This window comes from Microtus ochrogaster (genome assembly GCF_000317375.1).
Source record: "Microtus ochrogaster isolate Prairie Vole_2 chromosome 6 unlocalized genomic scaffold, MicOch1.0 chr6_random_2, whole genome shotgun sequence".
In the NCBI taxonomy this organism is placed as follows: Eukaryota; Metazoa; Chordata; class Mammalia; order Rodentia; family Cricetidae; genus Microtus; species Microtus ochrogaster.
Genome location: NW_004949095.1, coordinates 8,310,941 through 8,333,106, shown reverse-complemented (window position 1 = coordinate 8,333,106; position 22,166 = coordinate 8,310,941). Strand labels below are relative to the sequence as shown.

At 37.3% G+C, this 22,166-nt stretch overlaps 1 protein-coding gene across 4 annotated transcripts in view; it reads right to left on the bottom strand.

Moving 5' to 3' along the window:
* The window catches only part of Cop1 (COP1, E3 ubiquitin ligase), a 139,842-nt gene that overhangs the window by 117,156 nt on the left and 520 nt on the right, over positions 1-22,166 (bottom strand). The window contains exons 1-6 of one of the 4 annotated variants that reach the window (XM_026787619.1): positions 21,979-22,166; positions 14,055-14,114; positions 7,728-7,828; positions 2,459-2,535; positions 1,612-1,731; positions 179-247 (exon numbers count right to left, since the gene is read on the bottom strand). The exon at positions 21,979-22,166 is cut by the window's right edge and continues 520 nt beyond it. In XM_026787619.1, the coding sequence (XP_026643420.1) occupies positions 179-247; positions 1,612-1,731; positions 2,459-2,535; positions 7,728-7,828; positions 14,055-14,114; positions 21,979-22,166 (615 nt within the window). Of the gene's footprint in view, positions 1-178; positions 248-1,611; positions 1,732-2,458; positions 2,536-7,572; positions 7,616-7,727; positions 7,829-14,054; positions 14,115-21,978 lie in introns of those variants that run through there. The other 3 variants (XM_026787620.1, XM_026787621.1, XM_026787622.1) reach the window with 3 other exon arrangements.

Below are 22,166 nucleotides of genomic sequence, written 5' to 3'. Positions count from 1 at the left end.
AATACAACAACCCAAAAGAAATTGTAAGTTTTTTTTTAATGACAAAGATTAGGACACCTCCCCCCAAATTAAAGGCTTCTACATAAAAGTATTTAAATGTTTCAACCTGAAATGCTTATACACAATAGGAACAAGAAATAACAGAAACTAAACATAAAGTAAACATGAAATAACATACCTCCCTCTTATTTCTCCTTGCAACCTTGAGGAATTCCATAAGGATCTGTAGTTGAGCTGCATGTGATTCCTAGAACATAAAGTTTTAACATTCCTTAACAAATACAAGCTCAGAGTTTTCACTAACAAACTGCATAATAAGTACTACAGATCTACTTAAGTTAGTTTATTACTTCTATCTAATCAGTTTTCACATCTGCTAATTGCAATTTCAAAAACCAAGATACTTTCTATAAAAAAAAAAAGAAACAAAAACAAGAAATTTGTGCTCTGCATGTTAAAAAAAAAAAAACAAAAAACACCATGTGTAGGTAATGGCTTCTATTCCCCAATCAAACTCAGCAACATTAAGACAAAAATAACAATGGACTTAATATAGTTCCTAAACATGAAAATGATTTTCCAGAATGTCTCATTTGCTAGGACAAGCATTAATAAATAGGAAGCTATCTCTACCTTTCAGAAACGTAGGCTCTCGTAAGACTGAGCCTCCTACCATTCAAAGGTGTTAACAGGGGGCTCTGAACCCTCTGTCCTGTAAGGAGGAAGAGGCTTTGTCAATAGAGTAGCTACCCTTAAGAATCCCTCTAAGGAACCCTTATTTGAAGCTTTGGTTTCTGTGATATGAAGCTGCTGCCTTCTTTTTATGGTAAACAGAAATACATTGCCAGGAAGTCACCTACTCACACACATAAGAGAATTAATATAAATATATTTTGGCAAAGTTTGCTAAAAAGAAATTAAATGTTTGAAAACACACACAAATAAAAATTATATATACATATATATGTATATATATGAGGGTAGAGTACCCCAAAGTAATAACTGAATGATGACTGTATTGATAAATAATGATTATGACCATGACATTTGGTATGTATCTTAAAATTCACAAAATGAACTAAGGAATTCCAGATGTGTAGAATAAATATATGTCAAGACCTAAAAACAGCCAGGCTGTGGTGGTAGATGCCTGTAATTTCAGGACTCAGGAGGCAGAGCCAGGTAGATATCTCAGTGTATATAGGAAATTATAAAAATATATTTTTAAAAAGAACAAAAACAAAAAAGGTACAAGAATATAACCAACAAAGGCATATATATATATATGGCTGTACTAACCCTAACACCTGATACTCCCAACTGCAGAGCCTCTGCCTCACAATACATACAGTGTAAGTTCTTAGCTTTATATCACTGTTGGTTCAGTGTACAGTTCTGTCTATCTTGAAAATCTATTACCCTATATTCATCTGCTTCAGAACTTAAAAAAACAGGGGCTTAAGAAATACTTTTTTTACATGTGTTTAGTCTTATTTAAAAAAAAAATGGTACTGACAACACCCTATTATTTCCAAAACATTCTAGGCAATTTTATTACATAATAGATTATCGTTTAAAACAAACTATCTTCTAAGTTTAGGCACCACTTACTGCTTCCAGTTGTTTCTTCTTCTGCACTAGTAATTCCAACATGAGGTTGACATTGGCCAAATCAAGGTTATCCTGATCAGTTCCTAGCAAATCTTGAAATATTTGCCACCTATGCCCATTCTAAAATTAAAAAGAACATGGAAACTTAACACTGTTTTAGATTCTAAAGCAAACACTGAAGAAGTACTTTCTACAGCAAAAGCAAACTGCATTCTCATTCTTCTCCCCAATTTGTGGAGCACAATTTAAACACTAACTCCACTTTTAATGAATATATAGCTAACAAGTATAAAAGGCACACAGAAGACAAATATTAAGTTGATATCTCTAAGTAATTAAGTATATAAATTTGACATGTCAAAACACTTAGATTTTTCAGCCTTGCATTTGGTAAAATATTAATTTAATCACAGCTGTCTCAACAATTTGGGGCTAATCCTTTTAGTTAAGAAACTTTGCACAGCTTGTTCAAAATACCTTGACATATGACCTGTCACATGCTAGATACAAATAAATCCTATCTAAGGTGATATACCACCAGGTCCTTCAAATGATGGTCAGTCTGGTAAACTACTACAAATAGTACAGTTAAACAAGTTATTATTTACTTATTTATTTAAGTATTCTTAAATAAACTTCTTTAAGAAAAGTAAATTATTTCTTAGGTATTAATATCTATTATCAAATAAAAACATTAAAATGAATTTAATAGAAATAGGAGTAAGGGGGGGATAAGAATATTGTTTAGTTCGTAGGGCACTTGTCTACTATATACAAAGCCCTGGGCTCAATCACCAGTATTATAAAACGAACAAAAACAGTAATAGTAATAAGAGCTGAAACATACGGTGCTACTCACTGAGTGGTCCAATTTGAACCTCTTTTCCTCAAATCTTTGCTTCTGTTTAAGAATGAGTTCATTCACTGAAAACAAAAATAAAAAAAAAAACACAAAATTTGTATATTTGTTATATTTATCTTCTATTTATTCTGTTCAGGTAAATTTTATCTTAACTTTACAGAGTCTCAAATTTAAATAAATATAAAGGAGAAATTGTTAGCTTTCTATTCTATTTTGAATTAGGAAAATATTTTCTATAATTGTTGCAGGAAATTCTTTATAATTAATTCTATTACTGCAGGAAATTCTTTATAATATACACCCCTCTTTTATATGTTTCTCAATACTAATACTACTGGTATCTGGAAGAGATTATTTTTCACTGTGTGAGAACACATGGATTCTATGAGACAAGCACTGAAGATTTCACTTTGTTGTAACTTTTCTATAAATCTAAACATCTTGGAAGAGACTGATAAATAACTATTCAAAACCATTTCATTGTTCTTAGTAACAAGATTATTTTTCCAGAGCTGGAGAGATGGCTGAGAGGTTAAGAGCACTACCTGCTCTTCTAAAGGCCCTGAGTTCAATTCCCAGCAACCACATGTTGGCTCACAACCATCTGTAATGAGATCTGGTGCTCTCTTCTGGCCTGCAGGAATACATACAGGCAGAACACTAAATAAATAAATAAATAAATAAATAAATAAATAAATAAATAAATAAATAATTTTTTTTTTTTAGAGTGTCACTCATGTACCTGTTTTTAAAAAAAAGATAAATCTCAGACTGCCATATATAACTTTCGGGGATGCCAAATCTCTTCTCGATCGTGTGACTAATCAAAGCCAAATTAGTGACTTTGCTCTTAGCCAGGAATTGAGGCGAAGTCAAAGTCACACAGTTTGATTTTGGTTTTCCAGACAAAGTCTTACTATGTACCAAGCTTGACTAGGGTTCCTGATGCTCCTACTTCAGCCAGGGTTAAATGGATGCTACACACAGCCCAGAAACACACACATTCCTACTCAATGAGAGATGTGTTCTCTTTCAGATGAAAGAAAAAAATTTCTTTCTCTCTCTCCAGAAAGAGATGGTATCTGATACTTCTTAAAGACATTTTGAAGTTCTGGGGTAACTATGTAATGGATCAAGGCAGATCCTCATGAAAGAAAAAATTAATATTATCAAGGAAGTGCTAAAAAATTCTGGAAATTCTCTATAAATGAATATAATTTAAACAATGTTTAAGGGACTTTTACTTGTATTTGGGTTTTTTGTTGTTTTTTTGTTTGTTCTTACAAACAAACATACTAATACCAAAAGAGCTGATAAATGGTGCTAGAAAATTCTATTACGATGCAGAAATTATTTGAGAAACAAATGGACCAAGACAGAGTTGATATTCAAGATGAAATGCTGAATATGGTCCACTACACAAATAAATCAAAATAGATTCCAAACCCACCTTGGGTTTGGAGCTTCAAAACTAAATGAAATGATCTACAGCCTCAAATAACTCAAACTAGCAAAAGAGATACATATGGTGTAGTAGTTATAATATAATGGGATAACTAATACTATCATTGATGTAGACTTACAGAGTACATGGGCCATCTAAAGGTCAAATAAGAATGGAGCCAAACTATGCATAGACTCTCTAGATATAAGGATGAATAAAAAAAATACAGATAAAAGTATGTATTTGCAAGTTGTGACCTACTCATGAAACATCAGAGAGTGGTTTTCTGAAGGTTTGTTAATAGGGCTAAGATTTAGAACCTGAATATTAATACATCAGTCTGGTTATAAAAAGTAGGAAACAGGCCAGGCGGTGGTGGCGCACGCCTTTAATCCCAGCACTTGGGAGGCAGAGGCAGGCGGATCTCTGTGAGTTCGAGACCAGCCTGGTCTACAAGAGCTAGTTCCAGGACAGGCTCCAAAAACCACAAAGAAACCCTGTCTCGAAAAACCAAAAAAAAAAAAAAGTAGGAAACAAACACCTCATAAAATTCTTACAATCTGATAGAGTGAGAGAGAGAGAGATTCTGAAATAATACAATGAAGAATGAACAAGTAACAATAAACCAGAGTGGTGCTGGAGACTCTGCTTCACTTAGAGAGGACCACCTTCAGTCCCCAGCAACCGCATAGCAACTTATGACCACCAAAACCTTTGTCTGGCCTCCTTGGCATATACTTGGTACACAGAAATATATACAAACAAAAAGCTCATACACACATAATACACCAATCTTTTAAAAAGAATAAGCTAAGTTTAATGTTTCAGTTACATTACATTATTAGCATTTAAATAAGAACTGTGACTTAAATAGTATGCTATTAAGTATCTTAAAAGTCTTACATGCCACTCTCTGATTCTTACCAACACATTACATTGTTTTTAAAGGTTACAAATTGCAAAACAGTTATAGAAAACAAAGGTTAAAATGAAAAAGAAAATACATTAATAGGTATGAAGTATTATAGCATACAGCACTATAGAAAGATTATATTATAAGAAAAAGGAAAAACAGGCATGGTGGCACAGGTTTATAAACACAGCAGCATTTGGGAGTACTGATGGAGGAAGGTCATTGGTTAAGTAATAAAGAAACTGCTTGGCCTCATAGGTTAAAACATAGGTGGGAGGAGTAAACAAAACAGAATGCTGGGAGGAAGAGGAAGTGAGCTCAGACTCACAGCTCTGCTCTCTGGAGCAGAGACACCATGCTCCCTGCTCCCGGCCAGACACACGTGATGAAGCTCCGACCCAGGATGGATGTAGGTTAGAGTATTCCCAGTAAGCACACCTCGGTGTTACACATTATTAGAAATGGGCTAGTCCAGGTGCGAGAGTTAGCTGAGAAGAGGCTAGATATAATGGGCCAAGCAGTGTTTAAAAGAATACAATTTGTGTGTTGTTATTTCGGGCATAAGCTAACCAAGTGGCCGGGGTGCCGGGGACGCAGCCCCACTGCTCCTGTTACTACACGAGTACCGCATGGTAAAATTAGAAGCACAAGGACAAGATGAACTGTACAAAAAAGAAAAGCAACTCAAACATTTTTAGCAAGGAAATAATGCAACTAAGCAAAATAAGCTTTAAACATTGACTCAGAACTTTTGTGTGGATACTGAAAATACTTGATTATTTTTCCCTCCAAAAACTATACTTTAAAGAAGGTGTTATGCACAATACCGGAGAAGAAAAGCAGACAGACAGACAGACAGACAAATGGGAAGAGGGGAGAGGGTAGGGAGTGAGAGAAGAGAATGAGGAGCAGGGAGAATGGGGAGAGAGAGAGACAGAGAGACAGAGACAGAGAGAGACAGAGACAGACTCCCTGTGCAGCCAAACTTAGAACTAAATTTAAAATCCCCCTACTTCATCCTCTGAAATGCTGGGAAATGACAGGTTTTCACCACCATACAGGTCTAAATATAGATTTTAATTTAGTAGAATCTATAAAAAGAGGTAGATTCATAACAAAACTAAGAAAAGTTAAATTACAAACTTTATAAACAAAGAAACATACATACTTGGGGGGTGGGGTGGAAAGCAGGGAAAAACTAAAGAATAAGTCCTGAAAATGGTGGTAATACTTCAAGACTCAAGGGAGGAAAAAAAGGAGCTCTAAGAGTACTGGGGGTGTTATAGGTTTTGTCAATTTTCTTCCTTTTCAAGTCTGAGTACTTTGTATTTTATCCATTTTGCCTTCCATGGCTCCAGCGACTGGAATAATGACCATAGGAATGTGCACATACAAATACTCCTGCGGAACTCTGCTTCCAATTTTTCTTGGTATCTACTTATAGTAAACTGTTGGATCAAGAAAATATTGTTTTCAGAAAACACCATACTGTATGTATTCCACTCCAAACATAACACACACAGCTTCTCCATGTCTTTGCTTTTCTTTACTAGCTAGCAGCCACTTTATTGAGTATATATCTATGCTTTTTGAGTTCCCTTTTTCATATTCTTTAGTTTGCTTTACATTTTCTGACTTACTACAAGGGATACCTAAAAAGGTAGAAGTAAGAACCTGGTCTAGATTTTCACAGGGTAAGGTAGTGAGGTAGGCAGGAAGGACATGTGTAGTTGCCTGCTCTCTCCAGGCATGCCACTTTTCCAGTACCTCACATGCTCAGCAAAGTGCATACCTCTGCACCAGACATTGTTTTGTTTCTTACAGAGGCTTTTCATTAAGTTGTAGAAACTGATTAAATCAATGGTCATTAAATCAACTGACCCTTCAGTTCCTCTCATCTCCCTGTTGATGAAGGTGAGCTTGAAGTTACAAACATCTACAAAGTAGCTAGTCCCCTGAGCAACCTAGAAGCTCCCAAACAGCAGACAATTCATTTTACCTGTTTTTCATAGAAGTAGAACATTCTACTTGGAACTAGTCATCCTCATGAATTATTTATGTTTATTATTAGTATATAAGATTAGTCTTAGTATTTCTGCTGTGTTCTAACAGTCCTTAGTCCCTTAATTTGTATTGAAGTTAAATTGGGTCTGTAATTTTATGTTAAGAAATTTAATGTGCAAAATTAGTACTAACTTATTTTAAGACAGGTCTACCTGAACCACACAGGGTTTGATATGGTTAGTCTCCCAGTGCTGGGTATGAACACATGCCACTACATCCAACTAAAGCCATTAATTTTTAAATTCACAGTTCGCACTTGACTACATTACTTCCAAGTTTTTACCACTTATAATTAAAGTTATACTACAATTCTTACATTTCCATATCAAATTCTTTATTTATATCTTCCTCCTCCAACTGGGTGACAACCTTTCCAATTCATGCACTCTATATCCAGGAATATCCATCATCATCTGTTTTCTTCTCCTGTCAGTCAACACTGACATAGCACATGTCCTCCCTCCCCGTCAAACCTTTCCTTTATTATTTCTCACCGCTAAACTGTCAGGAGAAACCTAGAAACACAGAATAAATTCTACTTACAGAGACGCAAAGTGTTCTAGACCTTTGACAACCTCTTGAAACCTTACATTCTGTCCAAATATGTGCACAAAACTCTAAAGTGCATGTTGGGTTTTGCTTTTATGAAACTGAAAAATAACAAGAAATGGTACTAACCATGTATAGAGTCTATGCCATAGCCCAAGAAGATGAAAGCACCCTGGTGAGTAACAGAGAAAAACTTGCTTACTTCTGAGTCGGGATTTCTCAACAAACTATTGTCAGCATATATTTTGTGGAAAGAGTATAATAAAAATAATTTAAAGACTCACCCAAGAAATTAGGATAGAGATGGTCAATATTGTCCACAACATAATTACACTTGGGACATCTATTATTATTGTCCTCCAAACTCTGATGAATACACTTGTAGCTATTAGCATGGGGGAAGAAAAAACACAAACTTAATTATAACAATGAAGAAATTAACAAACTGGCCACAAAGCACTATCTATTAGTGTTCTCACTTTCAACATAACTAATATAGCCAATTTATTACCACTTATATCTCTGTATAACAAAGAAAATACATAAAGCATTTATTGACTGAACAATATATAGAACTATTTCAAAATAAACTCAAAAAGTCCTATATATAGCATAAAAGACAAATGAGGACTAAGTTCTAGGTTTCACAATTATACTATATTCTAGAAAAGCAAATGCGTATGGTCTAATGAATCTTGGGAGTACTTATATTACACAGAGCTCAAACAAAACTCTTAACTACTCAAGCAAAGACAAAAATCTAGTCGAGAAGAATGAGAAAATCATCACCTTCACTATGTAACAAGTCATATTCACTTCACAAGAACAAAAAAGTGATTCATAATTACACGTTAATTTTTACTAACAGGAATGGAAAAATAAAAGAAAATATAGTTATATTTCAGAAGACATAATCGTAAATAGCTGAATGAAATGAAACCAATACAACTTTCCTAAAAAGCATATGCAGAAAAAAACCTCAAAGTTTCATATTCCTTTTAATATGTTAAATTTTATTTATAGGCATTTATTATCAGGAAGCAACGAAGTTATCTAACAGCATCATGGCATCGTAATAGCAAACTATAATAGAAGAAACCTAAACTACACAAACTGACTAAATCTATAATTACCAATCCAATACAATGTATACTAGCAATAAAATTTCATTTTACCTATGTACTATACCATATATTATTTAAGAATTGTTATATATAAAATATGTATTTTATATGTACTATACGAAATTTTCTTTCCTAAATTTTTGTGACATACTACTTTTTCAAAAATGCTAACTTTACTAGTACTCTGTGTGTGATGCTGAGTAGCACATTCAAAAGATCAGAGGTAAGCCAGAACCAAAAAAAGAGGAACATGGGATGTACAAACTCATATTTGGTTTCTAGCCATAAATAAAGGACATTGAGCCTATAATTTGCGATCCTAAAGAAGCTAAATAAGAAGAAGAACCCAAAGAAAAACATATAGGCATCCTCCTGAATATTAACCTTCATCAGGCGATAAAAGGAGACAGAGACAGAGACCCACATTGGAGCACCGGACTGAAATCTCAAGGTCCAAATCAGGATCAGAAGGAAAGCACGAGCAAGGAACTCAGGACCGCGAGGGGTGCACCCACACTGAGACAATGGGGATGTTCTTTTGGGAATTCACCAAGGCCAGCTGGCCTGGGTCTGAAAAAGCCTGGGATAAAACTGGACTTTCTGAACATAGTGGACAATGAGGACTGCTGAGAACTCAAGAACAATGGCAATGGGTTTTTGATCCTACTGCAAGTATTGGCTTTGTGGGAGCCTAGGCAGTTTGGATGCTCACCTTACTAGACCTGGATAAAGGTGGGCGGTCCTTGGACTTCCCACAGGTCAGGGAACCCTGATTGCTCTTTGGGCTGATGAGGGAGGGGGACTTGATCAAGGGAGGGGGAGGGAAATGGGAGGCGGTGGCGGGGAGGAGGCAGAAATCTTTAACAAATAAATAAATAAATTTTTTAAAAAAGAATGTGTTATATATATATATATATAATATGTATTTCATATGTACTATACGAAATTTTCTTTCCTAAATTTTTGTGACATACTACTTTTTCAAAAATGCTAACTTTACTAGTACTCTGTGTGTGATGCTGAGAAGCACATTCGAAAGATCAGAGGACAGCTTTGTGGAGAAGGTTCATTCCATCCACCTTTTCATGGCTTCTGAAGAGCCAACTCAGGCTGATAGATTTGCATTAACAACTGTATGGCTGATTTCCATACTTTCCCTTCAAGAAAGAAAGAAAGGCCTGTGATAGAGTCAAAAAGAATTGTCCTTGCTAATATGGAACTGACTTTTCATACTGGACTGGAAAATATCAATCTATACTAAAAGAATTAAGGTGCAGCAACTTACATACCACCATATAAAACTTAACTGTAGGTGACCACTAACTCATTAAAGGCAAATATTTATTTTGCTTTCCTCTGTGCCTTTAAAGTGTAGCCTGACACCCTGAGTTAGAAATCAATAATGCATGAAGAAACAGATGTAACAAAGAAGAGAGAGGGAGATGCACCAAAGTTGCAGGGAAGGACTTTTAATGGCACGACTTTGTTTTGATGGAGTACAACATGCTTTTTTGGGAGACACCAGCAAGGAGAATAGGTTAGCTAGTTGTTACTCAACCCCTCTGAGCTAGCAGGTTTTCACCCCAGCCTTTGAATATTGAATCTATCTATAAATACAATGATAAATATTTAGTTAAAGCTACCTTTAGCGGCAACAATACAGCCAGTGCCTGAAGGAACAGAATTCCCACCAGACCTGGCAGCACTGCCACATAAGCAGGCCAGAAACTGCAGAGTTGCAATTACTGGCTGAAAGAGCAGCAACTGTGCCAAAGATAAAACAACATAACACTGCTCTCAGAAGCCATTAAGTCATTTAAAAAAATATGATTGCCACCTCTATTTAAGTAATTAGTCAGGAAGGTCCCAAAGGTCCCAAAGACAATGCAGGCTGATGTTACTACTCTTTACTGTCTACCAGACTAGCTGATAAACAAGACCCTACTGCTGAAATATACCCCACACTTAAGTCAAAGGACTTAAATCAAGCAAGAATTGTGCTAGAAGTTTTCTTCCTTCTCACTAACATTTATAGTAGTGAGGGCATTATGCAGATTTCTGGGGTAGAAGGGTCACCGAGAGTCTTACCCATCTGTGAACCTGGCAAGCTACAATAACAACCTCCCATGCAAGATGTGCCCACATGTGCCAATTGTAGCATATCTGTTATGGGAGTGACCAATTATTTTCTGATGAGGTTTAGGCTTGCTGCACAGTATGAATTCATGTCAGGCAGTATAAATCTGTTCAGGGAGGTTATTGGACCTAGGAGTGAATCTACCACTGCTGTTCTGCTATATGGATATGATGTCAAAATGCTTCCTAAATAATTGTTTATGCCCACATAGTAGTGCTTCTCTTTATAATGGGCTACAGGTAACCAAAGACTAAAAATAAGTAACTTTTGAAAGGTCAGCCCAAAGAGGGGGGGCATGTTTAATCCTCCCCACCCCAATCTTAAGGGACATGGAAGAAGAGAAAGCAGAGATGGGAAAGAAAGACTACTGTGAAATGCTGTCTCTCAGACATGACACAACTTTTGTAACCCAGATCTTACCACAGCAGTGGCTACTTACACAGACCTCTAGAAGACTGGGTTCATCAGTAAACTATCACAAATGGGGAAGGGCCATATAAGTCCCTAAGTTTTTTCCAGGAACTATAGACAATGGTCACCAGGGTGGTAGGCACAGATCATATTCAACAGTGTGGTAGCCCTGATAAGCTGCCCTTGCTTATGCAAATAACTGCCTGTCACACAGGCACCCTTTAATAAATGCAGTTGGGCCACAAAAACAACAAAGACACGAGCGAAAGAAAAGGACTAGTAGGGGTGAGGAGGCTTGGTAGGGACAGGAGGGAGGTAAAAGAAGAATGTAACCATAATACATACATGTATGAAATTTTCAAATAATCAAATTAATCAATAAAAAATGAAAAACGAACACACAAGTAGGAGGGGAACTTCTTGGTAAACATATTTGGTGGTAAGGAAGGGGATAAGAGTATATAATGAGTAGGGTATTATGATTACAGTACATTATTTATGTATGAATTGTGAAAGAATAAAATTTCAAAGAAAACTGAAAAATAACATGGCAAAAGAAGTTCTGAAAAAAAGATATACTCACTCCTTAACAGTGAAAACTTCTGACAATGGAGAAAAAAGCAACTAAGAGGCATTTACTTTCTGTAGCACAGCATTCTATACAACAAAAGTTGCTTTTCTAAATCAAGAATATATAGTGGCATAATTTTATTTTAATGGAGAACATAAATACTACAAATTAAGTAAGTTAGCTTAATCTGAACTTCTTATCTAATCTAACCTTGAAACATCATACTCCAGATCAATGGTCTCACCCACTATTAACTCAAGGATATCTACCTGCCAAATGTCATGCCCACCCATTTTCAACATAAAATTATAGGCACAACTTCCAATATGGACTAAAGAAATATTAATGTTAATCTTACATGCTGACAGGACCCATAAATAATTCATGAATATGGCTGATCCCAAGTAGAATATGCTAGTTTTAACGGAAAAAATAAATAAAGCCAGGTGTCTGCTGTTTGGGAACTTCTAGGTTGCTCAGGGGACTAGCTACTTTGTAGATGTTTGTAACTTCAAACTCACCTTCATCAACAGGGAGATGAGAGGAACTGAAGGGTCAGTTGATTTAATGACCATTGATTTAATCAGTTTCTACAACTTAATGAAAAGCCTCTGTAAGAAACAAAACAATGTCTGGTGCAGAGGTATGCACTTTGCTGAGCATGTGAGGTGCTGGAAGAGTGGCATGCCTGGAGAGAGCAGGCAACTACACATGTCCTTCCTGCCTACCTCACTACCTTACCCTGTGAAAATCTAGACCAGGTTCTTACTTCTACCTTTTTAGGTATCCTTTGTAGTAAGTCAGCAAAAGTAAAACACCCCCCCCCCCAAAAAAAAAGGTGGATATCAAAAAGAATTGGAAGCAGAGTTCTGTAGAAGTATTTCTATATGCATACTGTAACGGTGTGAATGAGAGTTCTCCTTAATGGCTCATATATCTGGCAATGTTTGGGGAAGCTGAGAGGTCCATCTTTGCCAGAGAAGTATATTACTGGTGGAGGGTTCTTAGTGTTTATAGTCTTTCCCACTTGCTGTTCCCTCTCTACTTTGAGTCGTATTTGAAGATGTGAGCTCTCAGCTTAACAATCCTGCCACCATGCCTGCTGCTTGCTGCCATGCTTCCCCACCACAATGCACTCCTTTCCCTCTGGATTGGGAAACTCTGGACTTTTCCATCGATCAGCTGTTTCTGATCATGCTGTTTTATCACAACAACAGAAAAGTAACTAATACACATTCATGGTAACATTATTCATAAGAGTCAGGAGGTAGACTCAACCCAATCATCATAGATGGCTGAATGGATAAACAAAATGTCACCTGTACATGTAACAAAATACTATTCAAACTCAAAAAGGTAATTGTGTCACAACAGAACACAGAAGAATTCAAAGGACATTATGTGAAGTAAGCCACTCATAGAAAGACACATATGATCTGTGGTGGTTTGAAAGAAAATGGCCCCCAAAGGGGTTGCTCTAACAAGAGGTGTGGCTTTGTTGGAGTGAGTATGGCCTTGTTGAAGGGAATGTGTCACTGTGGGGACAGGCTTTAAGGTTTCCTATTGCTCAAGATATGGCCCATTATCTCAGTAGACTTCCTGTTGCTTGCAAGAAGTAGAGCTCTCGTCTACCTGCATGCCACCATGCCCCTGCCATGATGATAATGTACGTACTGAACCTCTAAGACTGTAAGCAAGCCACCAATTAAATATTTCCCCTTTGTAAGAGTTGCCATGATCATGGTGTCTCTTCACAGCAATTAAAACCCTAACTAAGACATGATCTAAGTACACATATATGTGATATCTAGAAGTGGCAAACACAAACACAAAGCAGAATACTGGACTTTGTAAATTGCAGAAATGAAAAGTGAATCATTGTTTTAAAAAGTATAGAGTTTCAGTTTTGAAAAAAGAACAAGTCCTGGAGACTATCCAATAACGAACAACCATAGCACAACATAATTATCAAGATGGGTAAGACTGCAAAATAGATCAAAATAACACAATATAGTCTAAAGACAACCTGTGAAGTATTAACAAAGACAGCATAGGATGTTTTAATCCACTCCATCCTTTTCCTAGGTTTGTGCCACCTGTTTTAAGGGTCCTCTCACCTTGCTTCCAAGTGAGTAACTGGTATCTCGTGCTTAATGACTGATTACCCACCTTAATTTCTAAAACATCACTGTTTCTGCTAATAGGAAATAACCATAAGATTTTACAGCCTCTATTTCACAGAAGTATATACTAAACACATTTTACATCTTGAACTGTCAAACCTATCAGTTGAAGAAACAATCTAAAATGAGTTTAAAGGGCATAATTTCTTGTTAGTTGCACTTATATTGAATGAAAACCATCTTACCAAAAGCTATGGCCACATTTTGTCATGTACGCTTCTTCAATCATATCAAAGCAGATGGGGCTACAAAGAAAAGAAAAAAACCAATCACTAATAAATTTTATTAAGGCAGAGTACTACACATTATAAAGGGCTAATGACCTAAAATCAACCAAATCAAATTTAATATATGGCTAAGAGTTAAGTATTCTAATTTTCTTAACAGACATTTACAGGACTATTAGTAAAAGTAACATACTCAAGCTGACCCAGGGAGCAATACATTCTAAACTAAGCGCAGTGAATACACTTAGATTATTCAAACATTAACACAGCCCATATATCCTGATGCTGTGAGTTAAATTTCAATTCTAATTCTCCTCTTCCATATTCTTCTACAGAAGATCAAAACAACACTCAAAATCCCTGCATTCTTTGCACTTAAGATTGGCCATAAAGGGGCTGGAGAGATGGCTCAGTGGTTAAGAGCATTGCCTGCTCTTCCAAAGGTCCTCAGTTCAATTCCCAGCAACCACATGGTGGCTCACAACCATCTGTAATGAGGTTTGGTGCCCTCTTCTGGCCTGCAGACACACACAAGACAGAATATTGTATACATAATAAATAAATAAACATTAAAAAAAAAAGAAACTGAGGAACTGTCTAAAAAAAAAAAAAGATTGGCCGTAAAGAGTATGATGAATGGTATAAGGTTATAGTTAGGTAGGACAAGTATCTTGAATGATCTAAATCATAATATGATAACTATGGTTAACACAAAGAAACTAAACATTTTAATTGGCTAGGACAGGATATTTTCAATGTTCCTACCACAAAGAAATGGTAAATCCCTAAGGTGACAGACATACCAAACTGTATTAATCCAACCATTACATATTATACACATGTACTGAAAAGCTGGACTCTAAGTACACAAAATAATTGTGTCAACTAAAAAAAATAAAATAAAGGGAGTTGGGGTGGCTCAGTTGGCAAAACATTTGCCTTACAAGCAAGAGGACCTGAGTTCCAGTCTTCAAAACCATGTAAATGTGTATGATTTGTGAACCAGGTAGGCAAAGACAGAATTCCTGGGGATCCATGGGTGGCTAGTATAGTCTAATTGGTGAGCTCCCAGCCAATGACACTGTTTCAAATAAGGTGAACAAAAATCCTAAAGATGAAAGTCCTCTGGCATGCTCCTGTTCACACACACAAACACAACCTCTCGAAAGGGCCCTATGGAAATATATTTTCAATTGTTATCTTCTTTTATTGTGTACATGCGTCCACCCACACTGATTTTGCACATAGCCTCATACACACTAGGCATTCCTGATCTAAGATATGTCCCCAGCCAAAACAGAATTTTATTATACTTCTCTCTTTAGATTTATATAAACTTTGTCTTATATCATGTATGTAAACTACACATAAAAATCAAATCGGGGCTCTCACAAATGTGTATGTTTTAGTATTTAACTTTAATGATTTAATTTTTTTTGGATGGTGTGTAGTATATGCGTGTATGTTCGTGTGTCCGAATGCTAGCCCATCCAGATGAGTGTAGAGGTTAGAGGTGAGAGGTCAATGTTGGGATGTTTTCTTCAATAACTCAACCTTTTACATGGGGGCTAAAAGGGAGAGTAAGTCTCTCACTGAACTTAGGGTACACTTCTTCTTCTGCAACATTGGCTAGTGAACTCCAAATTCATCTATCTCCAACCCCTAGCACTGAGGTTACAGGTGTGTACACTGCCAACTCCACCTTTTGATGAGGATACGAACTCAGGTCCTTATGCGTATTCAGCAAGCACTTTACCTACTGAACTATACTCCCCAGTATGAATTAGTTTTTATTTTTTTATTTTTTCAGAGGCAGGGTCTTTGCGTAGCCCTGGCTAGCTTGGAACTCAGAATGTAGATCAGGCTAGCATTGGAACTCACATATATATAATATACTTGTCTCCTCCCAAGTGCTGGGATGAAAAGATGTACAGCCGGCTAAACTTGATTTTATCTGTGTGTGCAGGTCCCATGGCAAATGTGCAGGTTAAAGGACTCAGCAGCGGGCTCTCCTTCTACTAAGGTTCCAGAACAGACTTTGGACTGGTTTATGCAGCAACTGTTTTATCCATCATGCCACTTCACAGGATTCTCAAGCAGACTGTCACCAACAGCCAATTTTCCCACACAATAATAGCCGGTACTTTAGTGATGCCTCATCACTAAAAGATTTATTTAAAAGAGTCCATAATAGAACCAAACACCATTGTCATTAGGATCTTATGCCACCTTTAAACTTTACCATGTATTCTACAATTGATTTCAATTGTGGAATTCTAACTTTCTACATCTCAGAATCACCTGTTCTTCATTCCTACAATTAACTCAAAAAGAATGAAACAATTAATTCAAAATTATTAAGGAGATTTTCTTTTATTTTGCCAAAACCTACATTCATGCCTTGAGGCAGGTTTTTTTGTTGTTGTTGTTTTTGCCTTTTCAAGACCGGATTTCTCTGTGTAACAGCCCTGGCTGTCCTGGAACTCACTCTGTACACTAAGCTAGCCTTGAACTCACAGAGATCTGCCTGCCTCTGACCTGGCTGGAATTAAAGGCAGTGCAGGTATTTTATGTTCACACATTTGCATAAAATGATAGGTACATCTAACCACAACTGTTATGGTACCATCAACTGTAACATACAAATCAATGCTTTAAAATGTCAAAAGGTAAAACAAGTAAAAGATAGTTAAATTTATTCTCAGAGAAACCTAATGAAGTTAGTTCACTTGCTTTTGAGGCCAACATCTAACTGGGGAGAACTTTCCTTTGACCATGTTACTCAGAAAACTAGATAAAAACAAACCACCTCTTTTATGCACTGAACACTAGTCAGCACAGGACTGGACCCTTGAGAGAAGGGAAACAAATGAACATATTTTTATGTGGACCCAGTTTATTGTGGCCTCATTCTTTTGCCTGAAAGCATTTTGTAGGTTGTCATAACACAAGCAGAACAACTAATCGAGCACTTAAGGAAGCACAAAGGGACATCAGAAAGAACTCTGGAACAGCCTCATAAGCTTTCTTCCCTGTTAGTGTGACTATATTAACGGTCCAACTGCACAAGATCAGGAATAAAATGATGGAGCTATTGTTCAAACACCAGGTGTCAGTAAATATCCTAGAAGAGATAGTAGAAGTAGTCCCAGCCTATCAGACTCTAGGAAAGACTTAGTTCTTGAAACTTGCCTTCAAAGTGCTGCTTAATTTTAATTAAAAAAAGAAATCAAAAAGAGCAAACTGGTCTTCAAGACAACAATGTCTACCACCAAAGTGTGTGTGTGTGTGTGTGTGTGTATGAGAGAGAGAGAGAGAGATCAGCCTATGGCATCATGCTAGGCACCCAATTGAAAACATAACCTATGAACAGGAGGGGAAATAGCCAATAAAGAAAACAGACTGATGACAAAAAAATGTCTTAACAAGTATTACTAAAATTGTCAGTAGTTACAGGGAATCATAACCCAACACTGCCACTAGCAGCCTGCATTCCACCCTCAGGGACCTCCACTTAGATAAAGGCTGATTCTTGGCTCTGCAGCTACGGACACTTCAAGATGATCTAGAATTAAGCTAAGTTGGTGAGTTTACTAAATAATTGCTTAGACAGCCATATATGAAAAGGACAACATACATTCCCAAAACATGGGTGCAGTCTTCTACAGAGAATTCTGCTTAGGTATGCCATTGTAACAGCTGTGTATGGGATCCTGTAACTTTCTATTTTACATCTTCAGAGGATGTAATTTATGAGTTTTAAAGGTTACGACTTAGAATTTAAATTTAAAAATTAAGAAAAGGGGGCTGGAGAGATGGCTCAGTGGTTAAGAGCATTGCCTGCTCTTCCAAAGGTCCTCAGTTCAATTCCCAGCAACCACATGGTGGCTCACAACCATCTGTAAAGAGGTCTGGTACCCTCTTCTGGCCTTCAGGCATACAGACAGAATATTGTATACATAATAAATAAATAAATAATTTAAAAAAATTATGAACTAGTTTGTATTTTATTATTCTTAAAAAACTCCCTTTTGGTTTTATGAGATCATCATTTAGATTTAGAGATTGAAAGTTGATATGGCAAAACCCAAGTCACCATGTAACACAGTTCATTTGCTGTGTTTAACATCCTTGCATGAGATGTCTTTAGGAAAAGACACTATCTTTCTAGGCAATTCTGACATAAGTTGCTGTTGAAGTTTCTTGGCTTTCATTTAGCAAGAAAAGCATACTAAATTCCAGAGTTAATGTAATGGGACTTCTCATGTCACCTTAATTTTCTTTGACATTTTATCCTGTGAAAATACCCACAACTTAATACTGTCAATAATTTATAAGATACATAAGACTACAAGCTATAAGTATCTAAAATGTCAATCAATCCTACAATTAAATGCAAACCTACTTTCAAATATGATAAAGCCAAGAGTGTTCCTGAAATTAGGTATGTGACTTTATTTTAAATAACTGTTCTCAAGTAGGGTTTGGATGGGGGTGGGGGCATGTCCTTATCTACTGCTGCCCACCCTAGCTTCCCATTATAATATGTCTTAGAATAGGGACAGCAAGGGGAGAAGTGGCTAAGGAGAAAAACATTAAAATGAAAACAGCGTCTTCCCTGTAACCGAGCCCGTTTAGGAACCACTGGTCAGTATGCTAAAACTCAGAGCTCAAGCTTTCTAAACACATAAGTGGAAGTGCTAAACTGAGACTCCAGATCGGAGTTCTCATTTTGTCTCTTAGCCATCCCACCTAAAACGGCAGGTGGAAATATCATACTAGTGTTATAATAAAATAAGAAGAGTCTACACAACTCTTAAAACTACTCTAAGGATAAAATGAGATTTGAAATCAAATGTATCTTTTTTTTTTTTTTCGGGGCCGGGTTTTTTTTTTGGTTTTGGGGCTTTTCTTGGACTTGCTTTTGTAGACCAGGCTGGTCTCGAACTCACAGAGATCCACCTGCCTCTGCCTCCCGAGTGCTGGGATTAAAGGCGTGCGCCACCACCGCCTTTAAAAGGTGTTATCAATGAGTAAAGAATTAACATTATTTGAACTTAAACTTCATTTCGATATAAAAGATTACAGTAATTTGAATTGCCTCACAATCTTGACACTGAGATATAGAAAAAGACAAAAACACCTAGAGCCCAATTAGGAATAAAAAAGGGTTTTTAGGACTACCTAATACATATCCTACTCCAAGAGTCTGATCAAAATTAAACCTAGTTTAAGAACTGCAACATATACTCACTGATTAAGTCTTCTGAATAGCCAATGTCAACCAACACACACAAAGAAAAGTAATAAATTAAGGTTCTTAGTGAAATATTTGGAATTTTAACTAAAAATATTCACTGAACATTTTCTCATTAGAATATAAAATATAATACCTATACAACATAGGATAAGAGGGTAGGCTTAATTCTAATTATTTATTTTATGAGTGTGTATGGGTGTTTTTGCCTACAAGTATGTATGTGCACCACTTGTGTGCCTGGTGCCTATGAGACCCTCCTGAAAATGGAGTTACAGACAGTTGTGAGCAGCCATATGGGTGTTGGGAACAAGTCATCTGGGAGAATAACAAGTCATCTTAGCCACAAAGTCTCCTCTCAAGCCCCTAGGCACAATAATCTTTTTAAACAAACAGGTGATGAAGTAATAATTTAGTTCTACTCCTGAGCTGGTTAGTTTTAACTGTCAACATCACCTAGAACCCCCGGAAAGTGTCAATCAAAGAATGTCTAGATCAGGCTGACCACTGGCATGCCTGTGAGGGATTTTCTCCATTCTTAACTGTTATAAGACAACCCAGCTCATTTGGGGCAGCAGCATCTAGTTTGAAGTGCTGAACTGTACAGGAGTGGAGAAAGTCAGCTAGGTCAGAGGCAAGAGAACAGGCAGCGTGGAACATTCCTTTCTACTAGACTGCACTGTTCTCTCCACAATAACGAACTATAACTGAAACTGTGAGCCCAATAAACCTTTTCTTCACTAAGGTGCTTGTAGTCAAGGTGTTTGACACAGCACAGAAATGAAACTAGGACACGCCTAATAACAAACCTAGGGCAGCTGCTCCTCATCCACCTCCTGCTCCCTATACCACAGCCTGTATTACTCTCAGACAGATGGTTTAACAGTCAATGTCTAAGTTATCTGTGAAATAACTGATTAATACTCTGATTTCCCACACATTTTACAATATTCAATGACCTAAGGATGATGGCATGTTTGTTTTCTCTATTTTTTGAATACTGAAATGCAAATAATGGCTAAAAACTTTTGCAAGCTGCCTGTTTTACTAGCTTCTACCTTATCATGTGACACTAGTGACTGGACAAGAATGCAAACACCTCAGCTGGGCAGGTGGTGTTTGGACACACTTTTAATCCCAGCACTGGGCACTCAGGAGGCAGAGACAGGCAGATCTCTTGAGATCAAGGCCAGCCTGGTCTACAGAGTGAGTTCCAAAATGGTCAGGGCTACACAGAGAACCCTGTCTCAAAAAACAAAACAAACGAGAAATGCAACCATAAACTATTTAAATTGTGTACAAATAGTCATGTGTTTCAACAAGTGTTACTTCTAAATCTAAAGAAAAGCAGATATACAAATTATATTCCTGAAGAAGAGACTATAGCCAATATCTTTCTCAATAGCTACAATCTCTAACCCTATCGTATTTAATAACACCATATAAAAGCATCTTCAACTCTAAAGTGAACCAACTTCCCCAAGAATGACTGTTCAAACCAACTTCCTATATCAAGTCAGTCAACAAAGTCCCTTCACAGGAGAGGCCCAGAAGTCTTTGAGCAGGAAAGGTTAACTAAATCCTCGTAATCTTACAACTAGCATTTAAAACTCAAAAATAATTTCAAAACAACCAGATTCATCTTTTTGCTTAAACCCTCCTTAGATGCCAAATGACTGAATTCTACTCTGTCATTCAAGATGTCAGCTGTGATGCAATGATACAGAAGTTCCACTATTTTATACAGTTCTCCTTTTTGTTTTGTTTTGTGTTGGGAGTTTTTCGGGGGGGGGGGGGCTTTTCAAAGCAGGGTTTCTCTGTAGCTTTGGGAACCTGTCCTGGAATTACCTTTTGTGGACCAGGCTGGCCTCGAACTCACAGAGATCTACCTGCCTCTGCCTTTCGGGTGCTGGGATTATAGGCATGCACCACCACAGTTCTTTAATATTTCCGTTCATCACAGGAACACTAAGAAATGGGTTTCTCTCATTCCAATAGTTGGAACGTGAAATTAAATGGTCGTGAACAAATTTTGACTACATTATTATCAACAACAGAATTACAAGTGTTTTATCCACTCAAATAGAAGACATCTACACATTCCCACGCCTGGTGAGTACTTAAAAAGATCACTCTGTAAAACATCCACAACTGTGTTTCGAGCACCACCTACTGTATTTACAATACACAGGTGACCGGCAATTCTTTAACTCAGAATCTCGGGCAGTAAGTCTTCCTCTGAAAATCTAATTCACATGAACTACTCCAGACTGGTGACTAATTCACTAAATGGTCAAAAAGCATTCACGATTCAAACTCCTGGCTCAAATATTTCCTTTTCTACATAACCACTTCCTGGATCTCCACTTCCATCCTTAGGCAGTCCCTTAAATGTCTTCCGTTCCTGCATACCGGCAACCCACCTCAGCGTAATCACATTTTACCACTTTGCCTAGGGATCCCCGTCCACCTTCACCCCCCCAACCAGGAACCTGTAACTCTGCAAACACTCAACTCCTCGACACCCCCAAGCTGCGCTCTTTATCAGGCCTCCACCCCGGACCCGGTCAGCTTCAGCAGTAGAAACTCATGGTCGAGGGTGCAGGGGCAGTTCTGCGAACCCACCAAACGAAGTCGTTGCTTTTGTCTTCGTAGGAGTTGTGGATCCCGTTGCAGAGCGGGGCGAGCAGAGGTCGCTTCCTGCTATTGCTGCTGCTGCTGCTGCTGCCCAGGCTGGTGCTGCTCCCTCCAACACCGGCGCTGGGCCTGGCCGCGCAGCTGAGCCGGGACAGGCCCGCGGACACCGCCCCGCC